Genomic DNA, 12,789 nt, shown 5'->3' on the forward strand with positions numbered 1-12,789 from the left:
AGATTTTTGCGGGACATGTTTCTGTCGACATCGATGCCGATGTCTACCAGTTCTGAACTACGTTACCACTGGATACATTTGTGTTAATTTTATTGTTGTGAGTTGTCGCTGTCTATTAGGGAACTGTGAACTTATCTGTGTTTCTGTTCACTTTCACAGTGTAATTTTAGGTGATTTTACATTTGTGCTAATTTCTATTACTTTGGTGACTACGATATTTGCTTTGTTTTCTTGCTTCATCTGGAGCTGTACTGGGTAACATTGTATCTTTTAGTTAGGTAGCCGGCCGGAGTGGCCGTGCGGTTCTGGGCGCTACAGTCTGGAACCGAGCGACCGCTACGGTCGCAGGTTCGAATCCTGCCTCGGGCATGGATGTGTGTGATGTCCTTAGGTTAGTTAGGTTTAATTAGTTCTAAGTTCTAGGCGACTGATGACCTCAGACGTTAAGTCGCATAGTGCTCAGAGCCATTTGAACCATTTTTAGTTAGGTAGAATTAGTCATGCTGCTCTCTTTAAATGTTTTAAGCTTCCTATGAGAATACTGGTGTGGTTACGGAGCTGAGACTTGATGTGATGTGATAAACACCTGTACTATTTTATATGGGCCAAAGCATCCTTGTTTCCACACCAGAGTATATTTGAATGAATTTCCGGATCGTTGCCTGCGCTTGAGCATTTAGTTTGTTGTTGTGATTTTTAGGGACTTACATGCCAGACCTTGAGTGTGAAATTAGCTTAGGCAGATGGTATCGTAATGTTCTGTGTTCTTAGCAAATAAAAATACTTTCTAATTTCCGAACGCCACACTTCCTCTATCAGAACGACTTTCACTTACCTATCTTCAGGCCTCCCTCTTTGAATTTGAGCCTTATTATTTACCGCATGTTGTACATAATGTTTGGGGCAACAGGTGAAATTCTACACAGTGTATTAATGTCGCTTCAATTATGTGAATATTAGAGAAGAGCAATCTCATTTCCCAAGTAAGTAACCTTTCGTTTCCATTTCGCAGAGTAGGCGATGTTATTGCCTAATGCGTCCAAACAGAACCAACGTGCTGCTATTTTTTTCTTGGCTGTCGAAGACCTAAGGTCTGTAGAAATCCCCCTGTGAATAAAGAATGTGTAAGCTACAGCATGTCTGGCGAAAACAGTCGGCGAGAATGGGCCCAACTGCTTCATGCTAACGCAAGTTTTCATATCGAAAGTGTCCTATAGCGCCGGACGCTGTGGCTGAGCGGTTCTAGGCGCTTCAGTCCGGAACTGCGCTGCTGCTACGGTCGCATGTTCGAATCCTGCCTCGGGCACGGATGCGTGTGACGTCCTTAGGTTAGTTAGGTTTAAGTAGTGCTAAGTCTAGGGGACTGATGACCTCAGCTGTTAAGTCCCATAGTGCTCAGAGCCATTTGAACCATTTTTTGTCGTATAGCGGACTTTATGCTAACTCAAGTGGGAGACACTCTTAAAAAACACGTTGAAAACTCGGCTATTCCTGTCGGACGAGGATATGCAGTAGGCAGTTACGAACTTCTTCATATAGCAGGACACGGTGTTTAATCAATATCGAACATTCATCCCGACGCCTCGGTGAGATGTTTGCCTCAATAATAATGGAAATTTTGCCTGCTTGTTGTGCTAATACTGAACTGGACGACATTAGAACGGAAACGTTTTAACTGTCCCTCGTCTACACGCATACGGATAAGCTGAAGTCCCCTCCCCACGGCTTTGTCAGTTGGCTTGAGTATGATCAATCAGTGAAAGGCAGAACTCCATGGAATCACATTAGCTAGGGCAGCTGGGCGCTGCAGTTGGGCTGCCGTGGGCATTACTTTCTGTCCCTATAGAGCACCCCATCTTACAAATTTTATGTGACAGATGACGCTGATGGCATTGACGTCGCGTTTCGTCATAACGTTGTATGGCAGAAGGTGCCTCGTATCGAGGCTGCGTCGCAGAGGATGCTTCGTACAAGTGTCATGTGACAGAGGGTCTTCACGCTGATGTGGAGGCTTTGTATTGATAATGTGTGGCAGATGGTGCTCGGTACTGATGTTGTGTAATAGAAGATGCTTCATAACGATATTTAGTGGCAGACAGTATTTCGCACCAATGTTATATGGCTGTGAGGTCTTCGTACTTATCTTGTGTACAAGAACGTACTTCATACCGATGTTACGTGGCCGAGGATGGTTCATACTGATGTTGTGTGGTAGAGGATACTTCGTAACATTTATGCATGGCACTGTGTCCGTCTTGTGAATTTTACGTATCAGAGGCCGCTTTTTAATGACCTTTCGTGGACGACTGTGATTTGTACCAGTGCGGTGTAGCAGAGAGTATTCTGTACCAATACAGTGAGTCGAACGATGTTCTGCCGTATAATTTTTTTGGGGAGTGGTGCTGCATATGAATGTTGTGTGCTACAGGGTGCATCCCACCGACGTTGCGTCATGGAGGGTGCTTCGTAGCGAAGCTACTTTCGGTAATGCGGTAAAGGTCACACGGAAAATGTAGCTCGCACTATACTGGCTGCGGAATCACGTGGCTCGCAAGTGGCCGCAGCTCACGCCAGACTGGTGATGTGGTCAGGTGGACTGGGCAGTGCGGCAGTTCACAGCTGCCATCACTGCCATGAAATGTCACTCCAGACACCTGTTAAATATGGAAACGATAACAGTTCTCCTAGCTGAGAGCTTTCATGGTGTGCACTGACCGAACTGCTAACATCATTTGAAAACGACGCTATTCTGCTATCGAAAGTTGTTCTCTGAATTTTAATCATACTTCTATGCAGTGGCCAAGACATGTTGTCCGGCTGTATATATTTAGTGCTGACTGTGGATTGCAAGTGTATTATAAATTTAAGTCTCCTCCCATGTTTTTCGGTCTGTATGTAAAGGCTAATCGCAGGAACTACGGTAGGGATTTAGATACGGTTCACACTAATAGACAGATCCACGAGGAAGTTTTGTGTCCGTAGCTCGTGGTCCAGTGTCTAGCGTTGCTACCTATGGATCACGGGGTACCGGGTTCGATTCCCTGCCGGGTTGGGGATTTTCTCTGTCCGGGGTCTGGGTGTTTGTGTTGTCGTCACCATCTTCATCATTCGTGACAGTGGCTAGATTAGACATAAAAAAAGTGGACTGTGAAATAATTGGAACTTTATACAGGCGCTGATGACTGCGCAGTTGATCACCCTACAAGCTAAACATCACGAGGAAGTTTTGTGTGCCGGACAAGTCGACTGACGATAATTATTAATTGCTATTTCAAGAAGCCGGGAGACGTCCTGTTTATAAACTTGAAGCATTCTAATTGGGGGCATACAGGTGACTTTCATTTGCAATTATGAATTCCGCTTTATGTCTTTTTCCATGTTCATAAGAATCAGTACTTCAATACTGAATAATGAAGTAGTCATTAGTGCAGATGAGAACTAAAAAAAGCTAAATTTGAAAGTTAGCAAGTATATAGTGCATTGTGAAAATTATTTTCCATAATGTGTCGCACGTACTTTTTTTCATTTCCTTACAGTTTGCGTGGATGGGCATGCTGCTACATTTCTCTTATTGCATTTGTTTCTTCACTTTACAGCAACTGCTTTCAAATTATTGTGACCTAGCTGTATTCAATGAACTGGGTGCATTGTTGTACAGCGACATACTGAAGTTCTTAATGGTTCATTATTGTTTTTTTTTCATTTTGTGCGAAAGTGTTGGTATTCGTGTTTTCAATTCTATTTATACGTAATACACTTCGTCTTCAGGGGTCCGACTGCCTTGTCATTCCCACGGAGGATGCGGATAGGAAGGGCGTCTGGTCAGCACACCGCTCTCCCGGTCGTTATGATGTTGAGTGCACCCCTAAAAATGACGACAGCACATGGCGGCCAGGCCGGTCACCCATCCAAATGCTGGACACTCCTGACAGCGCTTAACTTCGCTGACCTAATGGGAACTGGTGTATCCACTGCGGCAAGACCGTTACGGTTTACATTTACTACTGAGGAGAATTCTTTTGTTTCATTGTGCCCAGTTAAGTTATATCCATAACGATCAGTAAGTCAGTTTATTGCATTAGCGACATACAAGGCTCGATTTAAGTTATTTTGTCCCTCTTAGTTAAGGACGACAAGTTTCAATCCGTTACGTGGTTACACAGAATCATCTAGTACCTACCCACCCCTGTACAGTACCCCCCTCTATCCACTAGCTTCACATGTTGTGTACAGCCAAAATGCCACCATACGACACAAACAAAACCTAGTAACCTACCATTATGTCCCATTCCAACCCACATGCTCATACTGCGTGAATTAATGTCGACGAGATATAACGGACCAAGGTTTAATTTTTCTATTCAACTCGATACAGCTGAACAGTGATACACTATCAAACAGGAGAAGCTCGATAATGCGTCTGAATGGGCGATATTGATCTCTAATATTAAGAACTTACAGGTACTACAATGTTCTGGATATCCTCAAACTTTAACTTCATTCAGACAGTGCTGAAACTTTCATACGTTGCGGCCATTACAATTGCTACAACAGTAATGACAGTAAATAGGGAAACTTTACTTACTGTGCATGTCCTGTGATCTAGGAGACATTACAACATTAAATTTTTAATGACTACACAAGAGAGAGCACGATCCTCTCAGAGATATCGAACACCGAAACGCAATAACTGAATGAAAAACAAGCTACGTAATTTTCTTAGATAAAGAATGAGTATAGCGTAACTCCTACAAACTTCAACAATAATCTTTTGAATGTACTAGTGTGTACTGGACTTCATGTCAAACTCAATTTTTTTTTACATGTCATCTGTAACGTATGCCGAAGCCAAGAGAGCAGCGTTCGATCCCCGTCACTCTTAGTCACGTGGTAAAGCCTCAGTCACTCTCAACAGGCAATTACTCGCCGACTGTGATCAAACAGGCAAGTGGCTCAGTGCGTATGGTTAAGGAAACGTGGCGGTTACCTATGTCACAATGTAGCGTGACGCCTACGATCCTGTGTACACTGTAACTCTGCAACCTAAGTACATTTGCGGGAGAGCCACACGGCTGTACAAGCGCCTCTGCCAGCTGCTGGTTACACATGAGCGAACTTCTATGATGGGTGGAATTCATAAATCCGTGAGTTTTCCTGCGGTTGTTCACTTGAGAAAATGTATTAGCTGTTTAAAGTCTCGTGAAGGAACGAACAATTAGCATACTGAGAAACTACACAGCTGTATTAAGGTGTTTGGGAATGTTGACCCATGGACATTACCTGGACAAAAATGTAAAAAACAGAATGTACAAAGTGATAACTGAAATACTTCTATGAATTATTTCAAATGTGGACCAAAATGTAGTAAAAAATAAGCTGCAAAGGTTGAGATCTAATTTATGAAAAGAACTCAAAAAGGCCGACGCTTCCGAAAGCAGCAGGGACGCAGCAGGATGGTTTGCCTTTGTACCGTATTATATCAATTACTTTAAAGGTATTATGAGTTGCTGCAATCTACAAAGAACAGTCTCTTCCTAGCACATCATACAATCACGATTCTCAGATTAATGCCAACAGTTCTGAAAAGCAGTCTTTAGAGTACTGGTATCCTTCCTCGAAATAATGTGCCACATTGCTGTACGATGGGGCCCATCATTTATAAATGTGCTATTAAAGTACAGTTTGTTGCACCAGATGCTGTGCATCAGCTGTTGACGCTAGCAAATGTAATGTACTCACCCAAAAATATACTAGTCTGTTCTGAAATAGTTCATACAGTCGTCGGGTAGAGAATATCTGATACTGTGAATCAGACACATATGACTGGAATGTTGCCCTTCGGCAAATCAGTCTTGTTGCCCATTTTGTGCGATTATTTTCATGATATACATGTGTCATGGCGACTACCGCAGTTCTTTTCCTGCTATCATCCATACCAATTTTCTCTCGAAGATATAAACTAATTTCAAAACCCTGAATCAGAAAAACTACTTCAGTACAAGCCTAAAGACGCTGCACTCTACAATGAACGTTCGGTGAGACACAGTCGTAGTTACCGAAATCCATCCCCTGTGCCATCTGACGTGTCATACACCCACCGTATCCCACCCCATACACAAAAGGAAGCGATCTCCGGACAGATCATGGTGACTTACCAATCATTTTTCTTGCTTTCCTTGAGCTATTAAAATTACTTTTTCTAATATAATGATTCGGTAATGCAATGATCCATTACTGACATAGAAAGGAGTCTTATTTATGCATCATGTATTCCTTGTATTCCTAAAGCTAGAGAAATTGGCCTAAAATGTGGTACATTTGCGATATGATCTCTACTACTTCCTTTCCTCCTCGTCCTTGTTTTAGCCAGTTAAGATGTATGTACCATTGTAAACACGTATAAATAATGGTTTAGTTCGTTCAAGTAATGACTCCTGTTTTATTATTTCTTAACATTAAATTCTTTAGTATATTACTGACAGGTTCCAAGAAGGATATGTGGGTGAGTCTCGTTGCGTGAGCGCGAATGGCCGTTTTGGTCATTATTAGTTTAGGCGCCAGTGCGGCTGTCGCTACGATAAATCTACGAATTTTAATAATTGCTTAGAACGTACATGTAATTTCATTAAAAAAAGTCTGATTGCCCAGAGCAAATCAAATTCGTACCCTTCAGATATTTCAAATCTTTACAGTCACTAAAGTGCTAAGTCAAGTCAGTTGTTCCGAGAAAATAATATTCCATGTCATATAAATTTTAATCGGTAGACCTTTCGTCAACTGCACTCAGCAGGTGCTACTTATGGTGAGTTAAGAGATCCGACAGGTGAACCTGCAGGAAGTGGGATACTTCCGGCCGGATCCGTGGAACACGATTATTGAAGTGTCACGACGTTATGGCGGTCAGAGAAATCTCTTACTGTGTGGTCAGATGTTATGGAGATAATACTAGTCATCTTTGGCCACTTCCACCAAGCTTTGCGAAGATTATCCGTCCTCTCTCTGACACACTGCAGGCGAGTGGATTTCATGTTGAAAACGTAAATGCTTGCACTGTTCTGCTACTCACCTCAGAATAGCACAATAACTTACACAGATTTACTTCAGTAATGAAACGTTCCAGTTCTGAAAATATTGTAACAGTGCCTTGATGTCTCCTTTTCACTCCTTTCAAAAAGCTGTGTAACGTCAGAAGCGTTTCACAAGCAACTTTTTCTTCTCTGTAGATCCGGGAAACACGAATAAAAGCAGCCAATAGACTGAGGAGTTTATTGAAACATGTGTGCAAGTGCGTACAGTCGGAATTGGTTTGGTGTCAGGAAGAGATATGGGACTCCTCCGGGCTCCTCCTGTTATAAGTAGGTGGTGTGCACACGTGCGCTTTCGCGCATACTCATGATGGGGGAAAAACGGAGTTGTAGGGCACCTTGCTGAACAGACGTTTAGCCACGTCCATGTGCGTAGCCGCCAGCGCCAACTCGATCGGCGCTTTTAGGTCCTGCACCAACAGATCCATGTTCTCGTTCAAGAACTTGTTCATGTTGTCACCTGCAATGGAACACAAAACAGAAAGTATTCTTCTTCTTGTATCGGCATATGGTGTTACAGGTTCAGAGATGATATCATGTTTCTCGTGGACTGTTACTGTGTCTCTTTCTGACAAACGCGATTTAGGTGTGTGTGTGTGTGTGTGTGTGTGTGTGTGTGTGTGCCGTTTTCAAGTGATATATAGTCGTGATTTTCCGTACAAAGCCTGGTTTCGTACAGCTCTCTATGCTAGTCCATCCGATGCAAGTCTCTTCATCTCTGCATATTAGTACGAAATACTTGTATTTAAATCTACTTACACACTTCAACCCTTGGCCTCCCTCAAAAGTTATCAACTTCTTCACCCCTTTCCCCCCCCCCCCCCCCCCCCCCCACTACACTCAGCACACACACTTGCACCTGACTCCATTACCAAACCAACTAGATTCATTATTGGCTCGGGGAGTTTTACACGATACCTTCCATTCCTTTGCTTGGACTGAGCCATAAACTTGTTTTCCCCATTTTGAATTCGTTCTTCCTGAGTAGTTGCGCAAACTATACATCTAATCTCAGAGCGTTCTCCTGCAACTTCACATTTCAAAACTTTCTGTTCTCTTCTTGTGTGAATAGCTTTTTGTCAACATTTCACTTATTTGTAACGCTACAATCCTGGTACACACCATTATAAAAGACTGCCTCACCTTTAAATTTATAGTAGATATTAAAAGAAATCTGCTTCTGGAATATTCTGTACTTTGGTCCTGTCAGTAATTCTGTTTCCCAAATAGCAGAACTCATATTCTTCTTTTACTGCTGCATTCGCTAATCTGATTCCCTCAGCATTGTCTGATTTAATTCGAATCTTTCATATTACATTTGTTTTACTTGTGTCGCTGCTCATCTTCTAACCTTTTTTTTTTTCAAGATCATCCATTCTACCAAGATATTATCCATTCCTTTCAGCTGCTCTGCCAAATTCATTCCTGTCTCTGACACAATTTCTATGTCATCAGGCAAACCTCAAAATTTCAGTCTCTTCTCCTAGGATTAATTCCATTTCCGTCTATCTCTTTGGTGACCTTTACTGCATGCTCAATGTTCACAGTGAACAACATTGGGAATAAGCTACAAACCTGTCTTACTAGCTTCTCAACTACTGCTTCCGTTTCATGTACCTCTACCACTGTAACTACTGTCTATTAACTCTGCAACTTATTGATAACTTTTCGCTTCTGTTATTTAGCCCTACTTCTTTCTGAAATTCGGACTGTGCATTCCACGAAAAATTGCCTACAGTCTTACTCTTAGACTGCAACTGAACTGAAAGGAAATTTGTCCCTCTTCAGTCTAACTTTTAATATATGTCGTAGACTGAGCATCGTCCAGTAAGCTACATCACATTCATATATTGGAGGCTTTTCATTTTAAAATAATTCCGTGCCTGTGGTATACGGCTCAGGTGACAGTCCTTCTACGGTTATCTTTGGCCACAATACAGAGTGAGCGAATGCTTGTGGTTACTCGATGCTCATCGATCGACAGTCTGTTTAAACGATATTTATCTGCCTTTAGCTGCCTTCATAGATAAATCACGGTTTCGCAAACTTCTACCGATAGAGCGTTCGTTGAAGTTGATATCATTGCTCCTAAGCATATCCTCATGCATCTGTAAAGCAATGAATCCAACTTGCTTAAACTTGCCTAAGGTGCATTGCAATACATAAAAGAGCCACAGTCAGTTTTGGTTCTTATGCCAGCTATATACTCGCTGAGTACTAGTCTAGATTGGGCTACCAACCACAAATTATATTTAGAGCTTAGATTGTACACTGTGATGCAAACAGAAAACTGAAGATGATGTTTCATCGTTTACGTCAGTGGAACCTCTACTCGTACTGCGCCCTACGACATCATTTACGGCGCTGTGATTCCGTTAATTATTGCACAATCATTTGTTTTCCTAACGAAGACATTGCTGGATAGTGTCGCAGCTAGGATTTTTACAAATAATTAACGCGACGGATGTAGCAAGGACACTTAAAAGTAAAAAATCATTGAAGTTAACAGCAAACATAACAATATTAAATGTACTCGCATTACAGCTCGTTTTGCAGTAATCAGACACCGTGAAATAGGTTGCAGTACAGACAGTTTTGTTTGTCTGATGAGTTTCTGCAGTAGGGATCAAATCTACCAGTACACAGTGAAGCTAGTGCGTGGTATATAGTGCAGTAATGCGATGTCGCAGTTGATTGAAATGGTCATTGTCTATCACGCGTCATTAGTTCATCATAAGTAACGTTTGCTCTTAGGTACCTCAGTGGATATTTGGCTAAAGAGTTTGCGTTTTACTTAAGTAGATTACTGCTTAGTGGTTACAAATTGGCGATGAAATAAGCCATTACTTTCAGTAGTTGGTCGTAAATTATGCTAATATGCAAATTCACGTATCTCTTTTAATAAACAGTTTATATTAAATTTTTAATGTCCATTTAACAGAGTTACAAAAAATAATTTCATTAACAACCGTTGGACACTTACCCAGCACCTTGTCACCATTGAACAGGTTGTCAAGTTGTATGTGGACCTTCCCAACCTCCATCTTGACTGTGAAGTTCTTGATATCCCAGTACACTTCTCCGTCTCGCTCCAAAGGCTCTCCCCACATCTCCATATCAGCTTCGAAACCCACTGCAAGATAATGATGTAGTTAGATGACTTAGAATCCGAAATTCGCAGTTACATGAGTGGAAATGTTTCTGCTATAAGTGACTGATGGACGGTTTTCTCTAGATCGTAGTCTTTAAACGCACATCTGTAAGAATCAACATCGAAATAATTTTCAACAGTGAATCATATCAAGACAATGGATCATAACAATAGCGTATTTTGTAATGTCATATACAAAATATACAACGTTTTATTTACATGGATATGCACCCGAACGATTTTTTTCCTTTTCTTCAAAGAATCGTTAGGTACAGTTTAGAAGCTGTGAAAAGTTTTCCCCAAGTTATACAAAATACATGACGTGAAGAAATAAACGGTCAATAGTATTAAATATTGTAAGCCAAATATGATAGCAAATTCATGTGGGTGAAAAATAGCACAAGCTTCTGAATCATCTAACGAAACATCTATTTGCAAAGCAAAAATTGGCATAAACCCGTAATTAAAAATTAAAAAGTGAGCACTCTGTGCTGATTAAAATTTCTTGATGATTAACTGAAGGCAAATTTGGGCAGCTCTTTAGTCTAAGACAGTGTTTTCTCAAGCCCAGGTTGAATTATTTGTGGTGTGAACTCGAAACATCCTATACAACAACTGGTTATACCATCTGGCGCAATAGTATGTTTGTTTCTAAATGAAAATGTTCGTGAATAGTAGTCTCCATATACAAGCCAAGACGTCAGTAAGCAGAAACAGTATCACTCGTAAGAATAAATACAATCTGTATCAGGATATGAAATAGGTTTACTAAGTAAAAGATAATTTCCATGACTGAGGAGCACACATTTTCGGTAATTTGAAAGGGACGATAATGAATTAATATTTTATAGGACACTGAAATATTTATTAGTGGCCAACTCCTTGTGTTTCAAAAACTAAAGTCTTATAAAAAATAATTATCGATTAGAGTTCCATAATGAAATTTCTGTGTAATATGTGATTCCTGAACGTTTCAATTGCAATGGTATCTAAGTACTGCGCATTCTCCTCTTTTGACGACGTATGACAGCAGTATCCAAGAGCTTGTTTCATTTCCTTACCTGTTTCTCCCTCTTTTTGGTGACTGTTTTATTCGCTTGTGGACGAAATTTATTTCAAGTTTATTTAGATCACATTCTTGAGGGGCTCTTCACCGAGGACTTGCGGAATGAAAATCAAATCTGACCATAAATATTCTAATATTTTCTTGTTTGTTCCACGTCCACGAAGCTCTCATTAATTTTGGATCTATTAACAACATGAATGTAACCCATGAAAGATGAGAAAACAGTTCCGAACAGTTGTCTGCAGATACATAAAACGACGTAGTGAATAGAAATTAAATTTTCGATTTCCGCGATAGAAATAGTTTGTCATAAACAGCATACTATACATCTAAAAGTTAAGTACATCGTATAATCTATGTGAATGTCCGGCTCCATAGCTGAGTCATCAGTGGGGATTAATGCCACGCAAGGCCGTGTAGGAGAGTTACTCTGGTCAGGGACTGGCTGTTGTGTTGCCTTCACAATCATATCATCGTCATAGACATGAAAGTCGCCTAAGTGGCGTCAGCTGAAAAGACATGCAGCAGGAACGCAGACTAACTGCAGGTGGGAATCACAGCCTAGCCACACGCTATTGAAATAAAATTCTTCGAACATTAGATAGCGTCATTCTGAAACTAAATCCACCATTGTAAATGACGTTTTCACAATCTTTACAGACGCAGTCTTCAGGGTAAGTAAATTTCACAACTACTGCAAAAAAAGTCATCTTAGAGGGATGCCCTTCAGATATGATGGTGCAGTGGATAAGATATGATAATCGAAATCTGAGGGTGGTGGGAATCCTACTGTACATCGTTATTTGCTGTGTGTTCCGGAAGCCACTTATTCAGAAGCAACAACACCTTTCGTCTCGCATAATCGCGTCCACATACCATCGAAAATTGTAACCCACATTATTTCATCCATTTACCATACCCTTTTCTCTCTCTGGATGGCCTTGGGAACTTATCCAGAAAATTCAAATTCAATATCCTTGCTACTAATCAGCGATCTAGATATCATGTTCCATCGCTACGTCTTCATCCTATCTGCGATTCATCTCCACACCTTATCCAGTCATCCATTGAATTTTCAACCAACTCCAATTAACAGGTACGAAATCCATCTTGACACGTTATTTGGCTCACACCCATAGTCAAGTATGATTCATCTTAGCCTTACGCCAGCGGTTTTGGCCGCATCTTCATCCTCTTTTCTTCCACAAGCCAGAGCTACTTTCCTTTCGTGGACTCACCGAGGTTGACATCATTACGTTTTACACTAGACACACGACGGTTTTCTTACATCATCGCATCATAAAAGCACCTAAAAAACCACTCTAGTATTTATAATCGTCCTAGAGAATCATCTGTATATTAGAACGATTATTTTCAAACACTAATTATTTACACAAATTGTTTTCATTATTACCAAGTCCCATATGTTAACTCTAGGACGAATAGCAGTATTATTCCTTGCTGTAACGTCCATTATGGAAAACTGA

General features: G+C 40.9%; 1 protein-coding gene across 1 annotated transcript in view; it reads right to left on the minus strand.

Moving 5' to 3' along the window:
- Nucleotides 1–7,252: 7,252 nt before the first annotated feature.
- Nucleotides 7,253–12,789, minus strand: part of LOC126101070 (protein takeout-like) — a 44,618-nt gene continuing 39,081 nt past the window's right edge. Inside the window, exons 5-6 of the mRNA XM_049911744.1 lie at nucleotides 10,069–10,218; nucleotides 7,253–7,545 (exon numbers count right to left, since the gene is read on the minus strand). Coding sequence (XP_049767701.1) covers nucleotides 7,391–7,545; nucleotides 10,069–10,218 — 305 coding nt within the window. The 3' untranslated portion in view covers nucleotides 7,253–7,390. The remainder of the gene's footprint in view (nucleotides 7,546–10,068; nucleotides 10,219–12,789) is intronic.

The sequence above is a fragment of the Schistocerca cancellata genome, chromosome 9 (genome assembly GCF_023864275.1).
Source record: "Schistocerca cancellata isolate TAMUIC-IGC-003103 chromosome 9, iqSchCanc2.1, whole genome shotgun sequence".
Classification (NCBI taxonomy): Eukaryota; Metazoa; Arthropoda; class Insecta; order Orthoptera; family Acrididae; genus Schistocerca; species Schistocerca cancellata.